The 21,033-nt window shown below is 40.4% G+C and overlaps 1 protein-coding gene across 1 annotated transcript in view; it reads left to right on the top strand.

Moving 5' to 3' along the window:
• The window catches only part of C1H11orf24 (chromosome 1 C11orf24 homolog), a 40,996-nt gene extending 21,712 nt beyond the window's left edge, over positions 1–19,284 (top strand). The window contains exons 4-6 of the mRNA XM_058156579.1: positions 1,574–1,810; positions 5,227–5,340; positions 7,673–19,284. Of these exons, the coding sequence (XP_058012562.1) occupies positions 1,654–1,810; positions 5,227–5,340; positions 7,673–8,832 (1,431 nt within the window). The 5' untranslated portion in view covers positions 1,574–1,653 and the 3' untranslated portion in view covers positions 8,833–19,284. The remainder of the gene's footprint in view (positions 1–1,573; positions 1,811–5,226; positions 5,341–7,672) is intronic.
• Positions 19,285–21,033: the final 1,749 nt, after the last annotated feature.

Below are 21,033 nucleotides of genomic sequence, written 5' to 3'. Positions count from 1 at the left end.
TCCTTGCCTTAAAACAGTTCCTGTAATGACTGTTTGACGTTACAACAGCGCTGAAAAAAGTGATTTATAACTGTTTTTCACACTTACGACCATGATCAAAATTCAGATGCTTCACAACTGACATGTGATCTCCATTGTGACCTTCCAACAAGCAAAGTGACTGGAGAAGCCAGATTCACTTAACAACTCTGTTAACTAATTTTAACAACTGCAGTGATTCGCTTAACAACTGTGGCAAGGAAGGTTGTAAAATGGAGCAAAACTCACTTAACAGATGTCTCACTTAGCAACAGAAGTTTTGGGCTCAATTGTGTTTGTAAGTCGAGGACTACCTGTACCTCGGATAGTTACAATATTATATTCTATTTTCCAAAACATAATTTTAGCATGCAAAATCCAAACTGGATAGGTCAATAGCATAAAATGCTTTGAGACATTGTTGGTTGTTTTATCTGAATGGAAACAATGTACATTTAAAATCGTCTTAGATTTGTTGAGAATATTTTTGTTTGTTTGTACGTCATATTTATGAACTGCCCATTTCTCTCACGGAGGGACTCTGGATGCTGTACAATAAAAATGATAAATGACTGATAGGCTAAGTGGGCTTCTTAAATATAGGATGTATTTTGAATAAGTAAAGTGCTTGAAACAAAAGCAAATCATTACCTCTCAAGATAGCCTGATGTACAATTGTAAGGATTCTCTGCTAGTGCCAAGAATGCAGGTTCCCCACCCTTCTCAAAATATATTATATATTCTTTTGCAATTTCAGAATTTCCATAGTTCTCAGTTTTCCAACTAATTAACTGATGTTCCTAACTATCCAAATATGCAACTTAATGAGAGAGAAAATAGGAAGGTGCCTAAGGATTTTCCATTGACTTTATTTCCTCCACACAAGTAATTTGTTCTTCCCCATACAATCTTCCTCACTCCCAGCTTTTATACAGCAGAGTTGAGCAGCAGATTCAGAATTCAGGGCCACATGCAAGCTGCAGACTATTCACCCAGTATCATTGTTGGAAAAATAAAGAATGCAGGTAGTTCTCAATTTACAACTATAATGGAGCCTGGAATTCCTATCATATGTTATGATAGTTGTAAGTCGAGGTACTTGCATGACTGATTCAATTTTCTGACTTTTTTTGCAGCAATTGTTAAACGAACCCATTGTCCACAAGCATTGGCAAGCAATATCATAAATTGTGACTGTGAGACACTGCATACAGCCATAAAATGTGGGCTGGTTGTTGAGTCCATGTGTTGAGTCCATGTGACCATAGAGTGGGATTGAATCTGGGTCATAATATCTTCTTGGGGGGGTCTGTTGGAACTTCAAACGGTTGCTAAACGACTGGTCATAAGACAAGGACTACCTGCACTCTAACTTTGAGCGGCCTGCTGCCGTTGAATCAGTTGCATCATTTGACTTACAGTATTTGCAGATTTTTAACAGTTGTAAAAACTGTTTAAAAAAACAACTAGAAAGGAAACAGCAAAATTGTTAAAGAAGCCTAAATATGCCACGTTAAGTGTTTGGAAAGTGCAGTGTGTATTTTTCATTTGGCAGATTGCATCAATCAGTGTCCAAGAGTGGCTGGTAAATCTGGAAAACAATTTCCAAGTTCCCTTCCAAGTCCAGCCTTGAAGATGAGGACCAGGGTTGTATTTTCCCTGTTGCTTTCTTTATGTTTGTCTGATCATGGGAATTCCATTTTAAAAGAGAGTGGTGCTGAAATAGCACACATATACCCGCTCAGTAATGAAAAACATTGTGAACAAGCTTGTAAAGACTCAACACATGCAGGTCAGTCTATCAATATTCATGTTAAATGTTTTTCTTGGGAGATGTAATGTCCTCACCACTTTCCATTGTTGTAATTATGGTTTCTATAAATGATTGTTGTTAGTTGCAAAGTCATGTCCGCCCCACTTCAACCCCATGGACAACGTTCCTCCAGGCCTTCCTGTCCTCTACCATCCTCTGGAGTCCATTTAAGCTCATGCCTACTGCTTCAGTGACTCCATCCAGCCACCTCATTCTCTGTCGTCCCCTTCTTCTTTTGCCCTCCATCTTTCCCAGCATTAAGTTCTTCTCCAGTGAGTCCCTCTTTCTCATTAGGTGGCCGAAGTATTTATGTAAATGATACATTATGTAAATTATATAAATAATAGCTAAATTATTTTACTGCATTAGTTAGATCGGAAACAAGCCATTATTTTCCCAGGGACTGATGATCCTGCAAGGGCTCAAATCTAGAGCATCTTGTGTGCATTCCATTAGTTTAAACAGTTGTGTTATATTGCTTAACCTGCTCTCTAACCAGATGTTTCAAACTTTGATAAAAGTTCATATCTTTCTGTCTCCCTTTCACCATATTTACCATGCTTTGAGACCTGCAATTTTGACCTTAAAATCAAAATTGACCTTGGGGTTCAGAAATCATTCCATCCAATACTATGTAAAGTAAGGACTTCTAGAGTTAAATCAAGCCTGACAGAGTTCTAGCTTCTTTTTTCTCTTTCTATAAAGTCTTTGGGAAGAAGATGCTGACCCATTGTTAATGCCATGTCTCCTGCTATAATTAGCCCAGTAGCCCACAGATAGGCAACTGTCTTCTCACAAACTTATAGTAATTTCTACAGTCACTCTTCATACCTTTAATTCTGCTTCTGTTCAAGTTCAGTTGCCCGTAACCATTTGTTTTTTCCATGTCAAGGTGTGTTCTTCTGCAGACAGCTGTTTAGTTCCGTGATGGTGAATCTATGGCATGCGTGTCACAGGTGGCACACATAGCCATATTGGTGGGCACGTGAGCTCAGCTCCGGTGCGCATGTGCATGCCGGCCAGGTGATTTTCGGGCCTTCGGGGCCCACCTGCAATAGGAAAAATGGCTGTTTCCTACCTCCGGAGGGCCTGGTGGCGGTGGGAAAGGCCTTTTTTTTTGTTGTCCTCAGGCTCCAGATCCTTTCTAGGAGCCTTGGGAGGACCAAAACTGCCTTCCTCACACACACACACCCCGAAGCCTTCCGAAGGCTGAAAACGGCCCGTTTGTCAACTTCCGGTCCCACAGGTAGGCTCTGAGGAGAGGTAGGAGAGTTTTTCACTCTCCTCAGGCTCCAGAGCCTTTCTAGGAGGCTGGAGAGGGTGAAAACGGCCTCCCTCCCACCAGTCCCTCCGGAGGCCGAAAACAGCCCATTTGCCAACTTCCACTCCCACAGGAAGTTAGCAAACGGGCCGTTTCTGGCCTCCAGGGGGCTGGGGAAGGCTGTTTTGGTCCTCCCAAGGCTCCTAGAAAGGCTCTGGAGCCTGAGGAGAGCAAAAAATGGGCCTTCGGTCCCACCGGAAGTTGGCAAACGGGCTGTTTCTGGCCTCCAGGGGGCTGGGGAAGGCTGTTTTGGTCCTCCCAAGGCTCCTAAAAAGGCTCTGGAGCCTGAGGAGAGCAAAAAATGGGCCTTCGGTCCCACCGGAAGTTAGCAAATGGGCCGTTTCTGGCCTCCAGGGGGCTGGGGAAGGCTGTTTTGGTCCTCCCAAGGCTCCTAGAAAGGCTCTGGAGCCTGAGGAGAACAAAAAATGGGCCTTCGGTCCCACCGGAAGTTGGCAAACGGGCCATTTTTGGCTTCCAAGGGGGAGAAGGCCGTTTGGGGGGTGGCAGGCTCCTAGAAAGGCTCTGAAGCCTGGTGAGAGCAAAAAACGGGCCTACTGGGCCCACTGGGCCAAAAGCGGGGAGGGAGTGCAGAGGTGTCACATGCACGGGGGCAGGGGTGCATAGAATTATAGGTGTGGGCATGCACACGACCCCTCCCCCCCGCACTCTCCCCACTTTCGGCACATGATGGCAAAAAGGTTTGCCATCACTGGTCAAGTTAGTCCAATGCTACCTGTTTCAACCAAGTTTTTCAAGTTTGTGGGTAAAAGATACTAGGAACATTTGCACAAAATAATATTTTGATCATTTTATTCCTGGTTGAAGTCCAGAATAGACATGTCCTTTTGGCTATATTTTCGGTGTATTTTCCTCTCTATAGTTAGATACCAGTAATTAGGGGGACAATTAAATAGCTATTCAGTGCCAAATTCCTTGCATTGTTTAATATGGAAGGCTTACTGAAATATTTTAACTAACATTGCAGTGGACATTTTCCTGAATAGTGTTTGCTTATAAATAAGCATATAGAATTTTATAAAAATAATATTTATTGAATTTCCAAAAGTTAAAATACACAATACAAAAAAAGGACAACACACACACACAAAAATATATATAAAACACACAAAGGCAAACGCATCAAAATTACATTACTCATAACAGCTTTTCCTACATCGGTATCTCTTATCCTATTTAACCTCTATATACAGATTCTACTTCTAAATATCTCTATAAACCAACATTCTTATTTAAATTATTTTAACCTCTATTCAGAATTCAGTCTCATGACAAAAATGTCTCTTAAGTTTTATGCTTACTCTCCAGCCAGGAATACCATCTATTCCATATTCGATAGTACACAGTATCTTCCCCTCTCCTTCATTTCCGTTGATAATCTGTCCATTTCTGCACATTCATATATTTTTTTTATTATAATTTGATCCGGTGGGATATCCAGATGTTTTCAATTCTGTGCTATCATAATTCTACATGCCGTCAATATGTGTAATATGATATATTGTATATTTCTTTCCATTTTCCCTTCCAGAATGCCCAATAGGAATAGTTCCGGGTTTTTTGTTTTTTTTCTATTTTCTGCCCTGTTATTTCATTCAGCCAGATTTTTATCTTCCCCCCAAATTTCTTAATGTTAGGATGTAGGATGCATATAGAATTTTAATTGTAAGGAAGATGTTTAGTGGATAAACACAGTGTGATATAAAATATTTCTGGGAGCTCCATTTTAATTCCAGTGCCAAGTGATTGCTGAAACAAAAAGGTCAAAAAAGTTTAGTGAGGAGGAAACGAATGAAAAACTGAAACTTGAAATGGATGGTGGTCATTTAACTTTGCTAAAGTATAAATAAATCCTTGTTTCAGGAATTCAACCCTCCTTACTTACACCTTACTTTTGGCCTTACATTTCCTGTCATCCCTGATCCTTTTCAGGCTGGCTGGCTAATTGGAACTCAAAGCATCTCAAAGCATCCAGGAGGAGCTAAGTTGGCTATTTGTTTTTCTATACATTGTTTGACTTAACTCCAAATGACATTATTTCTTTACGATTCTCCAGATAATCCTTACTGCTGGTCGGTGCTGTATCAGAGCCACTGTGTCCTTCTCCGCTGTCCTCAGCTAAGTGCATGTCAGAATACCAGCAGACAAGATATTAAAGAGCTAATGGGAGGTAATGTGGATTTAGCAGAATATTTTTGTTTTTAAAAATAATTTATAGCAAGCAAATGACAATTTCACAAGACTCTTTTATTTACCATTCATATATTTTTGGAGTTTAAAAGTGGCTCCAGCAGAGAGTGCCACTCACATACACATCCCCAGGTTGGGGACCACTGCTCTATACCAGGGGTCTCCAACCTTGGCAACTTTAAGACTTGTGGACTTCAACTCCCAGAATTCCTCAGCCAGTTGAGGAATTCTGGGAGTTGAAGTCCACAAGTCTTAAAGTTGCCAAGGTTGGAGACCCCTGCTCTTCACCACGCTCTCTGTTTTAAGTGTGAGACCATTGAGCTAGGGAAATAACCTTGTAACTGACTGCCCATATATTTCTAATGGTCAGGTCTGCATAGGGTTTTTTGGTCCTCAGAAAGATGTCCTGCATTTTAGCACCTGTGTTAGATGGAATGGATTCCTGAAGACAATAGTAGTATAGATCTTTTTTCCCCTTCTGTTTAAGCACATTCCTCCCCAGTTTGTTCTTTTAAAATGTCTTTCTCACAAATATTTAAATGAACTGAATTATGATTTTCACATTATATGTGCTTTAAGCATGAAGAGCCGAAAGAAAAGCAACCAGTGTCCCCAGAATTAGTCCCCATGAAGTATCTAAGATATTCCATTGTTCCAAACCCTCAGTAAAGGTATTTGAAAAAATACACTAGGAACTACAGAAGCATTGGCTCCAAAGGAACCTCTGGTGTATTTGAAAAGGGAGGGCACAACCATATTTGTGGGGAGAACTCCCAAAAGACTATTATTATTAAACTCGTATGCCATCCAACTCTCAACAAATCAACATGAGGACTTTTAAAGTTCTATTGCTCTTTGCTGCGCCTAGGGCAAGAATCAGCTGATTGTTCCTTTTCATTGTTTGCCTTCAAATTAATAACCTAGTGAATGTTCTGCCAGCCAGATGTGGATGAAAACAATACATTTTAGAATAGTAGCTGCTTGCATATACCTGCCTTTTTTTATCACAGCTATCTGCTTTTGTAAATGCAGAGTAGCCTTTCCCACCTGTTTAGGTAAAAAAGTTGATTTATTATCTTTTTAAGTTATTAAACTTATTAAAAATTAAAATTAAAAATAAGTTATTAAAAATATCCCCAGAATTTATTTATTTCCTTAATACGTACTATTATATGTTATAATATTATATATATACTATTATATATATTTTCTGAGGTTTTTGCGGGTGTTTGTATGTAGGTCTTTGGTTATTCGGGTTTTCTCCCACGTAAAATTGGAAGTGTCTTGGCGACGTTTCGACAAACGAGTCCCTAACACAAGGAATGACACCAGACCCACACTCACGAGGCCCACACAGGATGTCACCACCACACATCCACCCAGAAAGCAGACCCAAACCCACACTGATCAGGAAGCACGACCAAGGACCAGAAGCCAGACCGCAGCTGCAACATTAGCCATTTCAAACCCCTCCAATCCATACATACAGCAGACAGACACCCACTATGAAGATGTAGCACGACCACAAACACGAAGCCAAACAACAGCAATGCAGCTCACCAGCTCAAATCCCCCTGCAACTCAGACTAATCTGAGCACAACCAAGCCCCCACCCAAACAGGACACACCCCCAGCCAATCAGAGCACAAACCCCCCCCCCATCCAATCAGAGCACAGCCAAGCTCCCACCCAATCAGTTCAAACCCCCACTAGCAGTTAAAAAGGAAGAAACAGCTGCAATCACACATTGCTCCCAGAAGCACGAAGCTGAAGCCTGAAGATGACGAATGAGACTTCGTCGAAACGTCGCCAAGACACTTCCAATTTTACACGGGAGAAAACCCGAATAACCAAAGACCTACATATACACACACACACACACACACACACACACACACACACACACACACACACATATATATATATATATATATATATATATATATATATATATATATATATATATATATATATTTCTTATTTACAAGAAATTGCTCCTGAGCAGTTTCTAACATTAAAATTTCTAAAATACATTTTTAAAAGACAAAAATGATATAAGAAATAATACGAAAAATAGAAAGCTACCTGAACCTATAGGCACAGAATGCAATCAATTCAAAAGTGCTGTGCACATGTTCATACATCCAAACAGATAGGCAAGTGTGTGGTGGCTGGGATTTTCATTCACAATAAGCAAATTGGGGACGAGTCAATTATCTTTTATGTACCATTCTTTAATCTTGTCTGTTGAAACTTGTCCATGAACATTTTTGTTGAAGTTCTGATTATGGGTCTGGTTTTTGCTTTTTAAGAATTTGTGACTCGTAAAAGAAGAGAACATGATGCACCTCATGAGATAAATGATACAGAAAATGTGAATAAAGAGTTAGAGGTGCTGAAGAGTTCCGAATCAGTTCAGAAACCCACAGAAGTGCCTCTTTTATTAATATCAAGGACTGTAACGGGAGTTCCTGCAGTCAACTACACAAACAATGCCAGTTTGGCAAAACAAAATACTTCCAGTTTGAGAACAACCACTGCCAGCCTTGTGAACACTAGTGTCTCCCAAGATTTTGCAGGATCAACAGCCATAATCAATATTAGTAATAGCATGACTAAAATCCAGAATAGTTCTACTGGTAGTATCCTGAATAACACCCTAAGTATTCCAAGCAGCCATCCTTGGTTAACTCCCACAAAAGGAGCAGACAGTACTACTGACATTGCAAGTACTGCAAAAGCAAAAGGGACACAAGAGAGTAAATTAATATCAGGCATACCAGAGAAAACAATATCAACAGAACCGCTTCCCAGGAGTATGACAACCACTGCTTTGACTACAATAACAACTTATCCATCGCTTCCCACAACTCTCCAAAAACTGCATAGAAGTAGCATTCCTACACCAGTTAACATTGAAAATGGTTCTCAGTTAGCGGTAAATTTATCTACAGTTGCATCCACCCTCAAGCCATCAGCATCAACAGCCAAAAGCATGTTTCATACAGTTGCAAGTACAACCATGGCAGCGACTTCTACAGTAACAATAAAGTCAGCTGAATTGACAACAGTTACAACAGACAGGATAAAGCCTACTTCAGATAAGGTAATTCCTCCTCTGTTGACTAAAGTTGCTGACATTACCACTTCACAGCAAATATTGTCTACTAGTCAACCAGTGCAGGGGACAACCTCTGTACAACCCCTGTCAGTGCTCCCAAGTACAAATCCAAAAATGTTATCCAAACCAACAAGTACAATACAAAGCAAAACCCAGAAAGATATAGATGGAGAAAATAGCTTTCGGCAAGTAGACGTCAGTTTGCTCTTAGCAGTGCTTCTCTTTGGTGTTCTATTTTTTGTAACAATTGTCATCTTATTTGCCATACAAGCCTATGACAGCTACAAAAAGAAAGACTACACTCAAGTGGACTACCTGATCAATGGGATGTATGCAGACTCAGAGATGTGATGAAATATATGTAGATTCTGATGGTGAAAGCAATAGAAATGAAAAGAAATATCATATCCATGCCCACAAATAGAAATCTGAATCTATATCTGAATGAATATGACTTTGTTGGGACAAGTGTAAAGGTGGCTTGTCGTTTGTTTTGCCTGTAAGACCACCTGAAAGTGCTTCCAAATTACTTTCTGTGCAATGAAGGAGAAATGCCATGTATCATGCTTTTAAAGTACTTTTTAAAAAACCTTCATAGTTAAAGGGTGCCATTAATGTATTATTTCTCAAGCCACAGTATTGCTTCTGTAGTGCTAGTTTTGTCTGCTAATGCCAAGGGGGGTTGATGTTGCGAGTTTTCCCGGATGGTTTCTTCCTGATTCCTGAGGTTCTGTTCATCCCCTGTTGACAACAAATGGAGAAAAGGTGTTTTTTTTAACATGCCAATTTTTCTGAAAATTCCAGCTGGCATGAAGACTGTTAGCTGTTAATGCAAACAAATGGCCAAGGATTGGCAGCATTAGCATAAGTGGAACAGCACAAAAGAGTGCCAAAATCTTTTGGGACCCTTTCCTTAGGTATGATATGCTTCATTTAGGTACATTTTAAAACATTCCTAGAACTGCTAAGCACTCTCATTGCTTTGTCCTGGCGGCAGCATTTGTTGTAAGGTTAGAAAATCTAATGGTTAAAAATGTATTTACCATAGTCTGTTTGATGCTATGCTATTTCCAGTCATGTTGATTCTGCACCTTTTATATGATTTTATTTTTGTATCCATTCACTTAAAAATTGAGGCCTGAAGTCAATGTCCAGCTTTGTTGGCTTTGTTTCTTCCCTCCTTGATGTCTATTTCTCACAAGCATTTTTATAACATGAATTCACATGGCAATTCTATTATTTTTCTCCAAAGCTCTCAATATCTTCTTCAACTTGATCAAAGCATTCATAGTCATTTCCTTTCAGTAATTTTTCCAAGTTCAAAATCTCTTGGTTCCAGTGTTTTATATATGACGTCTTATATGACAGTATATTAGTTTGTATTTAATAATACTTGTAAAGATGTACCTGTGAGGAGGCTTAGTACTCCTTTTAAACCTCCGTCATTCTCTAGATCCATTTAGAAAGAAAACATTGCCACTCTTTTGATGATCTTTTATATTTTGCTGTACACATTTACATCTTTAATTGCCAAAGATAATGGAATAATCAAAGCCTTAAAAAGCTACTTTAATGAGGAAACTAGCTAGACAGAGTTTGCTTAAAACATCTACCAGGAGGAATCTCTAAAGAAGCAAGCTACAATTATCTAGGTTGCATAAATCCAATGGCAGTTGTTCAGATGTTTGCTGTCTTAGCATTTCCTGATTAGCTTGAAGTCAGTTCACAAATGATTTGAATTTTCAAAAATCCTAAAATTTGTTTATAAAATTCCAAAGGTGGATATATAGAGTGACCTGCTAAAGCATCAGCGTTTTGAAAACTTTAACGTTATACTTAATTCCAGAAGAAAGGAGAGGCGGCTGAAAACCTTGTAGTGTATATTTGGTTATCCCCAACAGGACAGAAAGAAGGGTGGTGGATACTACATTCTCAATAAGCTTAAGAAAAAGGCAGGAAGAGGAAAAATGAAAGCAGCCACTGCCACCTTTTTAAAGGTTCTTTGGAGGTGACCTCCTCTGTGCACCAGGGGAAACCTCCCATCTCTCTGCTTAATTTGTATTATCAAATGTTTCTTGCATCTCTAGAAATGAGCCAATAGGGTATGCTGTTGAGCTGTTTATGAAAAACAATTCCATCTTTGGACTGTGTCAGAGGCCTTCCAAATCTGAGCTCCCCCCCCCCCCTTTGCCCATTTCTCTTGTGCTGCTGCTCTTATTTACCGGTATTTAGCCAAGACTTCTCTTCTACCACCATAAATCTTTATAAATTATGTTTGAATTAGACATACCCTACCATTGCAGTGAGAGGATCCAATATCCTGCTGACCCCAATTAAAGTGAAGTAAACTATTTAGATAGGAATGTACAGCTATTTTAAAAAGACATAAATTGCATGTGTTTATATACATGCTTTGCTCAGTATCAAAAACAGATCTATTAAGCTGGGACAGGCAGAATTATTAAAATATAATTATATGTTTTTAGACTATCTCCCATCTTCCCAAGCCCAGAGAGAGTGCTTAAGGATCAGGGAGACTCAAGTTGACCTTCAGCCACAGAAATTCACCCAGTGACTTTGAGCTAGTCATTCTCTTTCAGTCCAGCCTATATCTGTTAAAACGAAGACAGATCACGATATGAGACACTTTTGAGCTTCTGGAGGAAAGGTGCTGTATAAATTAACAACTAAGTTGACATTTTAAATTTGTGTTAACAATTCACAGACTAGAAGGATAACCCTGGGTTCCAAGAAACTTGCAATCTGAATTTCAACATGCAGAAAAACTGGAGGCAGGAATAAACATGAGAAGAATATGCAGCTGTTTGGCTCACATGTGCTTGTTCAGAGACAGAGTTATTTATACATAGGCCAGCCAATAACAAAATTCTGATAAAATGAAGTAGGTTAAATGTTTCACAATAAAATTAAAATGCAAATTAAAATACAAGAACAGAAGAGGACAGCAGGCACCGCAGGGAACCAAGGAAAGAGAGAAATCCCAAGCGTCAAGAAAGAGGAGAAGAATTCCAGGCGCCAATTCATTTAAGCCCAGCATATTTTAGAAATGTTGTTTTTCAGGGTCACTTTTGGAATGTCTGTAAAATAATTAATTGACTAGCTCTCGGAATTCCTCAGCCCTCCCTTATTAAAAGAAAAGAAACAGATTAAATCAATAAAGCTAAAACAGTTTACATATTGGAGCAGATAACAAAAAATAGAAAATATTTTGCCCTGTATCAGAAAATATGGGTGCCTGGCAACCCTCTCTAAGGGAAGGGTCTTTCTCCACTTGGATTAAAGTGCAAGACAAACCTTTTCCTGTGGTGCCCTTGTGATGTTGCCTTCATCCTGCCACTAGCCTTATCTGTCCTGGTATTGGAGTGACGCGTCCTCTCTTAAGCTGATAGCAACCTGTGTCAGTCTCAAAGCCTGCACATAATGCCTGCCAGATGTCAGCAATGAAACGGGATTGGATCAACCTGGCACCTCTTGGCATTTCAGGCTGGTGTGGGCAGAGGCTGTCCTGGCAATCTCTGGCCGTTCCCTTTTAGTGGCAGTCTTCTTTGTAAAGCTGAAAGTCCAACTCTTTCAGATTAGGCTCTTCTAGCAAAAGCCAAACTATTCAACTAATGCATTGGTTTAGCACAAACTGCACAGCTGAAATCAGGATGGCATCATGTCATGGCAAGCCAGAACAGAGGCTGTAGAAGCTAGATAGGGATCGGGCAATGCATAGAGTGAATTTAATGCCAGGATAATTGTCTCCAGAACAGGAAGATAGCACTTTGAGCCATGAGGAAAAGTCAAGACAAGGGTTTCTGGTTCAGAAGATATGCCTTTAGGGCTTTATGATCATTCAGAGATAGTCCTAGGCATAATCCAAGGGCAGAACTGATCAAGCTCAGGCTGGAAGCTAGAGGAAACAAGAAAACACTATTGTGTTCATGTTTTACTTAGCCACACAGGGCCTATTTTGTTCATATTTCCTTCAGAATCTTAAAAGGTAGAACAGCCGCCTTTTTCTAGAAAGAGAAATAGGCGAGGCTGAGAATGAAGTATGTTCACAGCTACAGCTATGAAATTAAAGCGAAATATACCTTCTTTCTACCACATCCTCCACAAAGTATGTAATTTTTGTTTTTTGTATTAAAAAAAGATAAAAATATTTGGGTCAAATTGATGGTCCTACCCTTTACAGGGACATGTCAGATTGTTTTCTTGACAAGATACAGAAATTGTTTGCCACTCCTTTCCAGAATGAGTTTTTGACTTCCAGTTGTACCTCACATTCTTGGAATTTCCTGGTGGTCTCCTATCCTAGTCTGACTCTGCTTTGTTTTTTCAAAATAGTCAAGGTCAGGTATGTGCTGCTGTCTATATTTGCAGGCCACTTACACATTAAAATTATTCTCAATGGTGCTTATAAGAGAAGGACTCTGTATATTTTATTTTAAACAGACATTTTTAACTTTTTCTTGTAAATAAGTTCATCCATTGCCTGACAGAACTTATTCTTTGGAAACATGGTCAGGATTGCAGTCTTAGAGAAACTGGTGTAGCTAAAATCAGTGCTGAAGTAAAAAAAAACACACCACTGGATATTTGATAAGACAACATTCCTTTGGAACAGGTGGTCAATTAATTTTCTCAATGGGCTACATATGAATGTGGGACTGTTATGGAAAGCACCTCCCCCCCCACTGATGCTGCTGCAGGCTGGGTAAGGACAGCCCTAGGGCCAGATGTGGCCCACAGGCCATGAAATGCACAGGTCTGGTTTAAAAAAGCATTGCCAGCTGGGCCCAAGAAGGCAGAATGCAGTGTGTTCATTTGTAGGAAATAATTTAACAAAATTTCTGTGGCTGAAAGACTTCTCCGTACTGCAGTCATAATTCTAGTGCAGGGGTCTCCAACCTTGGTCACTTTAAGACTTATGGACTTCAAGTCCCAGAATTCTGGGAGTTGAAGTCCACAAGTCTTAAAAGAGCCAAGTTTGTAGACCCCTGTTCTAGTGAATGAACCCGCTGGAAATGAAGCCCTTGAAATGAAATTCCTTTCTGGAATCTCTCTATATTTTGGACCTAGTAATGGACTATGCTTTCCATGGCTCCCAATAAGGGCATTGCTCTGTTTCTTTATGCCCCCTCCTCAGCACCAACTTGTTTTCCTTTTAACAGAGGGCAGGGGGAGGTATCTCTTGGAAGACACAGTTTCCATTAATAGACCTTTTATATGAGCACATACCCCTATAGACTTATACTTGGGACCCCCGTGTATAGTGTAGCCACCTGATAATAGATCTTTTAAAAAGGAGGGGTGAAGAAAATACACTCACTTACTTACTTACTTACTTATTTATTCTTTAAGCAAAAAAAGCAGATTATGATTTCTAGTCCCACTTTAGCCTGAAAACCATCTGGGTGTGACTTTGGGCCAACCAGTCTCTCAGCTCATCTCACAAGGTTGTTGTTATGGGAAAAATAAGATGAGGAAAGAGTATTAAACATGTCCGACACCTCGAGTTAGTTATAAAAATAATAAAGACAGGCCAAACATACACACAAATAGTCTGAGTGGACGTTAGAAGAAAATTCTGGTAGAATTTTTTACCAGGTAGAAGGTAATCTCAAATCACATTTCTCTTGTTTCCAGAAAACAGTATGGATGTGGATGTGTAATCACTGGGAACCAAATGGAATTTTTACCTTTTTTACACTTTAAAAAAAGGACTATTTTGATAAAGGGTATATAGACTTTCTACTATAGAGATTTCTCTCGGCTTTCATCTCTCAATATACTTGTTAAATAAAGCCCCCCTTGCCCTGTGGAGTCACAGTCTTGTGGTTTACTGCTGGGAAAGGAAGAGCTACCCATCTTGCATGCTTTACTTCTTCCCCACCCCCTGCAAGAAATAGGATTAATAAGATATCCATTAGTTCCAGTAGAGGATTTGTGACGTTTAATTATCATGGGAGGAGGGGAGTTCACAGTTAAGGAGAGAAGGATTAATCCTCCTACAAATGTACAGCAATCTGCGAAAGATTCTGGGGGTGCTGCACTTCAAACTGGGTTTAGCAAAAAATAAAATATCAGAGAAATAAAACTTGTTTGCAGTTTTCTAAACCAGTTCTACTTTGGAATGCTTTTCAAAGAAGCCAAGTTCAGATGTCTATGCAGGAGAAACAGCACCTGACTGACCTTGTTGGAGTAAAGTTGGGCCTGGTTGGTACTTAGATGGGAGGGTTGAGGGCTGTGGACAGGAATGAGAAGTAAAATAGGCAATACACACAGAGAGAGGGCAATGGCAAAATATTTCCACACTGCTGTGAAGGAAACTGTGAATGTGTTCCTGATATTACTAGTTGACCTTTATAAGATGCTTAACAGTATACAAATGATCATATCAGACTTGTGTACTATATACCTAGATTTTTCCTACAGGTGGGATGTTGTATTTGGTGTGTCAGCACTCAGGAGTGCTATCAAGGAAAATCTGATCTCAACCAGAGCTCCACTGGCATTTAGCCCATCTGATTCCAGACACCTGCCCAAAACATCTGGGCCACACCTGAACCCAAGGAAGAAAACAAAATAGAACTGAGTATTATTATCATACCTATAGCATGGCAGTTCAAGTCCTTAAGTGACTTTACCCAGTGTTTTCATGTAGATTGAAAACACCATGGGAAACAAGACTAAATATCAGCTAACAAGGACCTGGGAGTAGCTCTCCTTTAGATGCAGCAATTCAACTATCTGCCAAGAAAGCCAAGAAGTGTAAACAAGGCTTTTGCTCTCAAAGAAGAAGCTTATCGCAACCTACATTTATTGCCGCCTCCAAGCCAACAGCTCTTTACCCATTTTATGTCCAAAAACTACTTTTAAATTATTTTTTAAACAAAAAGTAATCAGGAATAGCAGGAGCGCTGTCTTTAACATGAATTTCATTCAAACTGGATTTCGCAGCAAAAGCTTTGACTGAACGCTTACTTTAACCCATTTCCTTACACAGTTAATCAGTCTCTCCCTATTTAGAACTGCTTTAACAGATGGCTACCCAGATACCCTTAAAACCATAGAAAAGTACATTTCCTTTGCTTCCACCACCGAAAAATAGGACTTAAAACGTTCTCTAGCCTACTGGATAGCTTGCATCCTGAGCCTTCCCCCACTCAGATTCTAGCTGTCCTTGCATTCATGTTTTGTTGCACCAGGCAGTCAAATATGTTTTTGATAGGCAGAAATAGCTGATGTGGACCTTGTATCAAGCCCTTGATAGTTCTCTATTTTGGAAATCTGAGTTTTGATAGGGCACCATAGAAACCCTGCAAAAAAGACAGTCTGCATCTCTTAGTTTGCATAAGCTTGGGCAACCTGATCCAGATTATCAAAATATAGATCACTAAAGGTAAAGGTAAAGATTCCCCTCGCAGATATGTGCTAGTTGTTCCTGACTCTGTGGGGAGGTGCTCATCTCTGTTTCAAAACCGAAGAGCCAGAGCTGTCTGAAGAGGTCTCCGTGGTCATGTGGCTAGCATGACTAAATGCTGAAGGCGTACGGAACACTGTTACCTTTCCATCAAAGGTGGTCCCTATTTTTCTACCTGCATTTTTTATGCGTTTTTGAACTGCTAGGTTAGCAGAAGCTGGGACAAGTAATGGGAGCTCACCCCGTTACGCAGCACTAGGGATTCAAACCACTGAACTGCCGACTCTTCGATTGACAAGCTCAGTGACTTAGCCACTGGGCCATCATGTTCCTTTTAGTTCACTAGAAGGCAGCAAAAAGAGTTTGTTTTTCCAGTTTTTGCTGCCATCTATTGATTGTCTAGTATTTTTTTTATCTAGTAACCTTAGTGTAACCCTCTGGTAGTTCTCTAACAATCCAAGCAAGTTGTAAATCAAAACACAACACCTCTGCTGACTCACAATCATTTGCAGTCTTATAAACTGAGATAAATCTTGAATGAGGCCGGTGATTAATCAAGAGAACCATGACATTCTCCAGACAAATAGAAGGCATGTAGGTGCAGGGGAAAACACAACATGGATAAAACACCTGAGCAAAAGTAGGATAGTAGGAGTTGAACCATTTCCACTGAGTACTCTTCTATCTGAAGAATCTTGTGCTAAATGAACAGGTTACTGAGAATGAATGCAGAATGCACATTTTAAAATAGCTCCTAAGTGAGAGATTGATTGATTGATCATGTGCTATCAAGTTAGTGTTTACTCTTAACAACCAGATGGTTAGATTTTCTCCATGAAGATTTCTCTCTTTCTCATCCGATCCTTCAGCTCTTCCACTGATAGGCTTATCAATGCTGTAATTGAGTCCATCCACCTTGCTGCAATTCATCCTCTTTTTCCTTCCCTCTTTCCCTGCAGTATAACTTTCTACAGAGAGCTAGGCCTTCACATGATGTGTCCAAAGTAGGATGCGGGTAGGAGGAGGCAAGAAAACACGGTGGCTCCATCCTCCCCATCACCACCCCAAGCCCATGCAAGGGTTGAATTAAGCCTTCCATTCTCCATCCAGTTCTTAAATCCTGAGTGGCAGCTTCTCCCTTTACCCACCTTGCATTTACAAACATCATTTTAAGGCAGATCAGAACCCCTCTGTGGCAAGCAGCTCTTTTAATGAATCCCCCTGCCCATCCAGAAAGACAGTGTAGGAATTTAGCACCCACCCCCCTCCTAGAAGAATGAAATATTCTAGGAAATATTTTAAAAAGCAGAATATTATACCTTCCTGGATGAGAAATGGAGAAACATATTTTAAAGACAAAGGAGCTCCCTGCAACTTCCTGACTCCCCCCCACCTTTGTCAATGGGCCATTAAAAGCCTCAGCTAAGCTCACTCATTCTCCCCACCTTTGTCAATGGGCAATTAAGGCTTCAACCAAGCTCACTCAATCCCCCCATGATTTGCAACACAATACAACTGAAACTCACCACATGGCAAGGCTCAAGCAAGCTTGAGAGACAGCCAGCAAGGCTAGCTAAGACTCCCACCCCCTGGGAGTCTGACAACCAATCAGGATACTCTTCCTGTGCCCCAGAAAGGTCAAAGCTCAGAAAAAGCATAAAGCCAGGGAGCACACAGGATCTCAGCCCTTTTCTGTTCAGGATCTCAAGCCATGTGATCCTGACCACCATTAAACCATCTTTCCAAGCAGCCTCCATGTTTCCAGTGTCTTTGTCCCCACTTGGAACTGAACCCAGATGGATATTTCTTCCAACAATTGGCACCCACAGATGGGACTCCAAGCTAACCTAACCAATGGACCTGGCCCAGGTAAGCCTCCCTTGCTAGCAGCAGACCCATTGAGTCTGTGGGTAAGTTTTCCTGGACCTTGGCCATTTGGAACTAGGTTTTAAAGGGGTTTTGAGTGTTGAGCTCAAAGACTGCTTGGAAAGAAGGTGAGTACCTCTAAATTTTAATTTTAAGCATGGAAAAGCATGGGAAATATGTGTATGCCTGCATGTGTGTGAATGAGAGAGCCCTTCTCCCAATCATAGCTGGATCTTGCATCCTCTGTGCATTTCCTAACCGCAGAAAGACCAAAAGTCTGGAGAGCATGGGGGTTTTGCCAGAGCACAGGACCTTCTGTTAGGGAAGGAAGAAGTGTGTGTGTGGGATTCCACCTGAGGAAACAGTCTGATTCCACCTCTTTGAGCAACCTCTAGCCGCACCTCTACCTACTGCTAGCTCCACCGAGCCGTGACCGGTAGGATAGAGAAAGCAAGGGGGGGAAGCCAAATGTGGAACTTTGTGTTTTCGAGGAACGGAAGCCGAGCAAAAGGAAAAGAAGTGTGAAGGGGGGAAAAAGAAATATATAGGAACTATCGGTGTATCTAAAAAGGAAAGCAAAGCCTAAAGTGGAGCATGTGGAGTGAGAGGAGGTGCTCGTACCTGCTGTAGGGGCAGCAAGGTCCTCCGGGATCACTATTTTTTTTATTGGTGATCTTCAAATAAGAGTTCCCTTAAGGAAGGGGCCCATACTTCGACAGAAGGGAGTCGGAGTCCTTCGCGGATACCTTTTTTTTCCGAAACTGCGGGAGTGCCCGGCTATGACAAAGTGAGCCTCACATTCCGAGGATCATGGGAAGCGTAAGCTCGAGGGTAGAGGGAAATCCCCTGAGAGACATGCTTGGGGCCTGGGACGCCAGGCAGGTGCCAGTGTTGACTGGCATGCGAGAATAGAAATTGAAGAAATTGTGTAAAAAATGGGCTTTGCTAAGAGATAACACCAGGAAGACAAATTTGGCTAAATAAAGGTACTTAAAAGAAAAGGGAAATATATAAATAGGAATGTTTGGGTTTTTGTTTTGTTTGTTTTGTTTGTTTGTCTGTCTCTTTCTCTTTCTTCTATGGAACCACGTGGTCTGTCTGTTAAGATTTGTGCCTTCCCTAATTTAACTGAGATTTATGGGAATGATCAGTGTGTGTGTAAATCTCAGAGTTTTGTTTTTCTCTTTGTCCTTGTTTTTTATGTGTGTATGTCTGTCTTTGTGGGCCCTTGAGGTAATTGTAACTGTAAAATGTATCTGATCTCTAGAGACAAGAATTTTAAATTGTTAGGGAAAAAGAAAAACAAAAGGTTGAAACAATGAAAATGGGGAAGAGAGAGAAAAAAAAAAAAAAAAAAAAGGAAAGAGCCTTTTTCCTGTCTTTGTCCGGCCAACAAAATAGTAAAAAGGACTTTTCATCCTATTTCTGTTTTTTTTTTCTCCTCTCTATCTTAAAGTAACAACTCAAGTTTATAAGGAAACATTTTAAGTTCACTTACAAGATAAGTTTATGAGGAAACGTTTTAAGTTCACTTACAAGAGGGGAAAAAAAATTCAGTCTTGCATTTACTGTGTGTTTAAATGATTTTACCTGTTCCTGAAGCATGTGAATCCAGTTTTTTCTTTCTCATCAGTTGTTGAAACTGCATTTTGTTGAAACTGCATTATCTTTTAGTAACTGCAATATTGATGTGTTGTTTCTTTTCAAACTCTGCCTGCAAGATATCTACCCCCCTCCTTTTTTAATCCTGTTACAATGCCTTTCCTGAGAAGATTACCCACAAAAGTGGGGAGGAGATCCTGTTCTAATGTCTTTCAGCCCTGAAAAGATGACTCTGCAACTGTGGAAGCAGAGCACATGGTTCCAGATGCTGCCCCCAGAGGAGACCTTCCATTTGTTGGAGCCAGGAATTGAGTTTGAATCCAGCCCCCACTGAAAGTCATCACAGCAACCAGATTGGAGCAGACCTTTCCAAACCTGACTGACCAACAAGCATGCCACCCAAAAGATATGAAAGAAAGGACCCTGAGATGTACAAGTAAAGACTAAAAGACTCTTTTCAATTCCCAGAAGACAACTGGAAAGACTATGGGGAAGGGTGGAAATTCATTGTAAGGTTTTCTGTCTTGTCTCATTTACATTGTAATCAGTCTAAAGTACTCATGTAAGGATTGTATTTGAGTGGCTACCACAGCAAGTTCTGAACACCTGAGATTTCTGTCTAATGGTAGGGAAATTTGTCCAGCATGTTTGTATTGTTTGTATTGCCTGAATTGTAAAGGTAGCTGCATACACAGGCACACACAGAGAGACACACCATTCAGAATTAGACTGAAACTATTCCCTTCACTTACCTCCACACAAGGCTTCTCCTAGGTTGATTTTGCTCTGTGGCACTAAAAGCCCAAGGAGTCAGATCTCCCTGCTAATTCCATGGGGGAGGGGCATCCCCCTCAGGCAATTCCTCTCTTGAAGAGATAGCAGAAAAAGTGATATCCAAAACCCAAGCCCTGACTATGACTCACAAATGATGCTGCCCAGTTGCCCAGTAAAGCAAGATATGTTGCACTGGTGGTCTCATGAGTAGAAGTCCCAGGGCTCATTGTGTGTAATTTTTTTTATATATTTTTTTAAAAAAAAGAAAGGAAAAAGCCTGGATTGCACACTGATTAACCTCAATTTGGACTGAAAAAATCTTGGATAGACTAAAGTAAGAGCTAGGGCAGGTTCCGTAACCAACCCTTGGAAATGAGCAGCCTGTAATTTAAAGGAAAACCATGGCTGTGAAAATTTTGGGATGTGTGCTTGCTTGACCTGACTGGAAGCTCTCAGAAAGTGATATCTAACAGCTGAAATTAATTGGCATAGAAAATTGGATACTGTAAAATTCTTACCAGAACTTTTCCCCTGGCTGCTAGACCTTCATGGTTGAAAGCTTTTGGGAGCCACTGAAGGAATCTTTTTTTCTGTTGTCTCTATCAATGGCTTCCTTTGCATCAGGAAAATTAAAAGCACCCACTGATTTGATCAATTTTAATTTTTGCCAAGAGCATGTTTCAAAACTCACATTTTGAAAAAAAAAAAAAAGTAGGGATTGTAGGAATTTAGCACCCACCCCCCTCCTAGAAGAATGAAATATTCTAGGAAATATTTTAAAAAGCAGAATATTATACCTTCCTGGATGAGAAATGGAGAAACATATTTTAAAGACAAAGGAGCTCCCTGCAACTTCCTGACTCCCCCCCACCTTTGTC

This window comes from Ahaetulla prasina, chromosome 1 (genome assembly GCF_028640845.1).
Source record: "Ahaetulla prasina isolate Xishuangbanna chromosome 1, ASM2864084v1, whole genome shotgun sequence".
NCBI classification, from domain to species: domain Eukaryota; kingdom Metazoa; phylum Chordata; class Lepidosauria; order Squamata; family Colubridae; genus Ahaetulla; species Ahaetulla prasina.
Note: the sequence above shows the minus strand (reverse complement) of the source record. Positions and strands in the feature narration are given on the sequence as shown.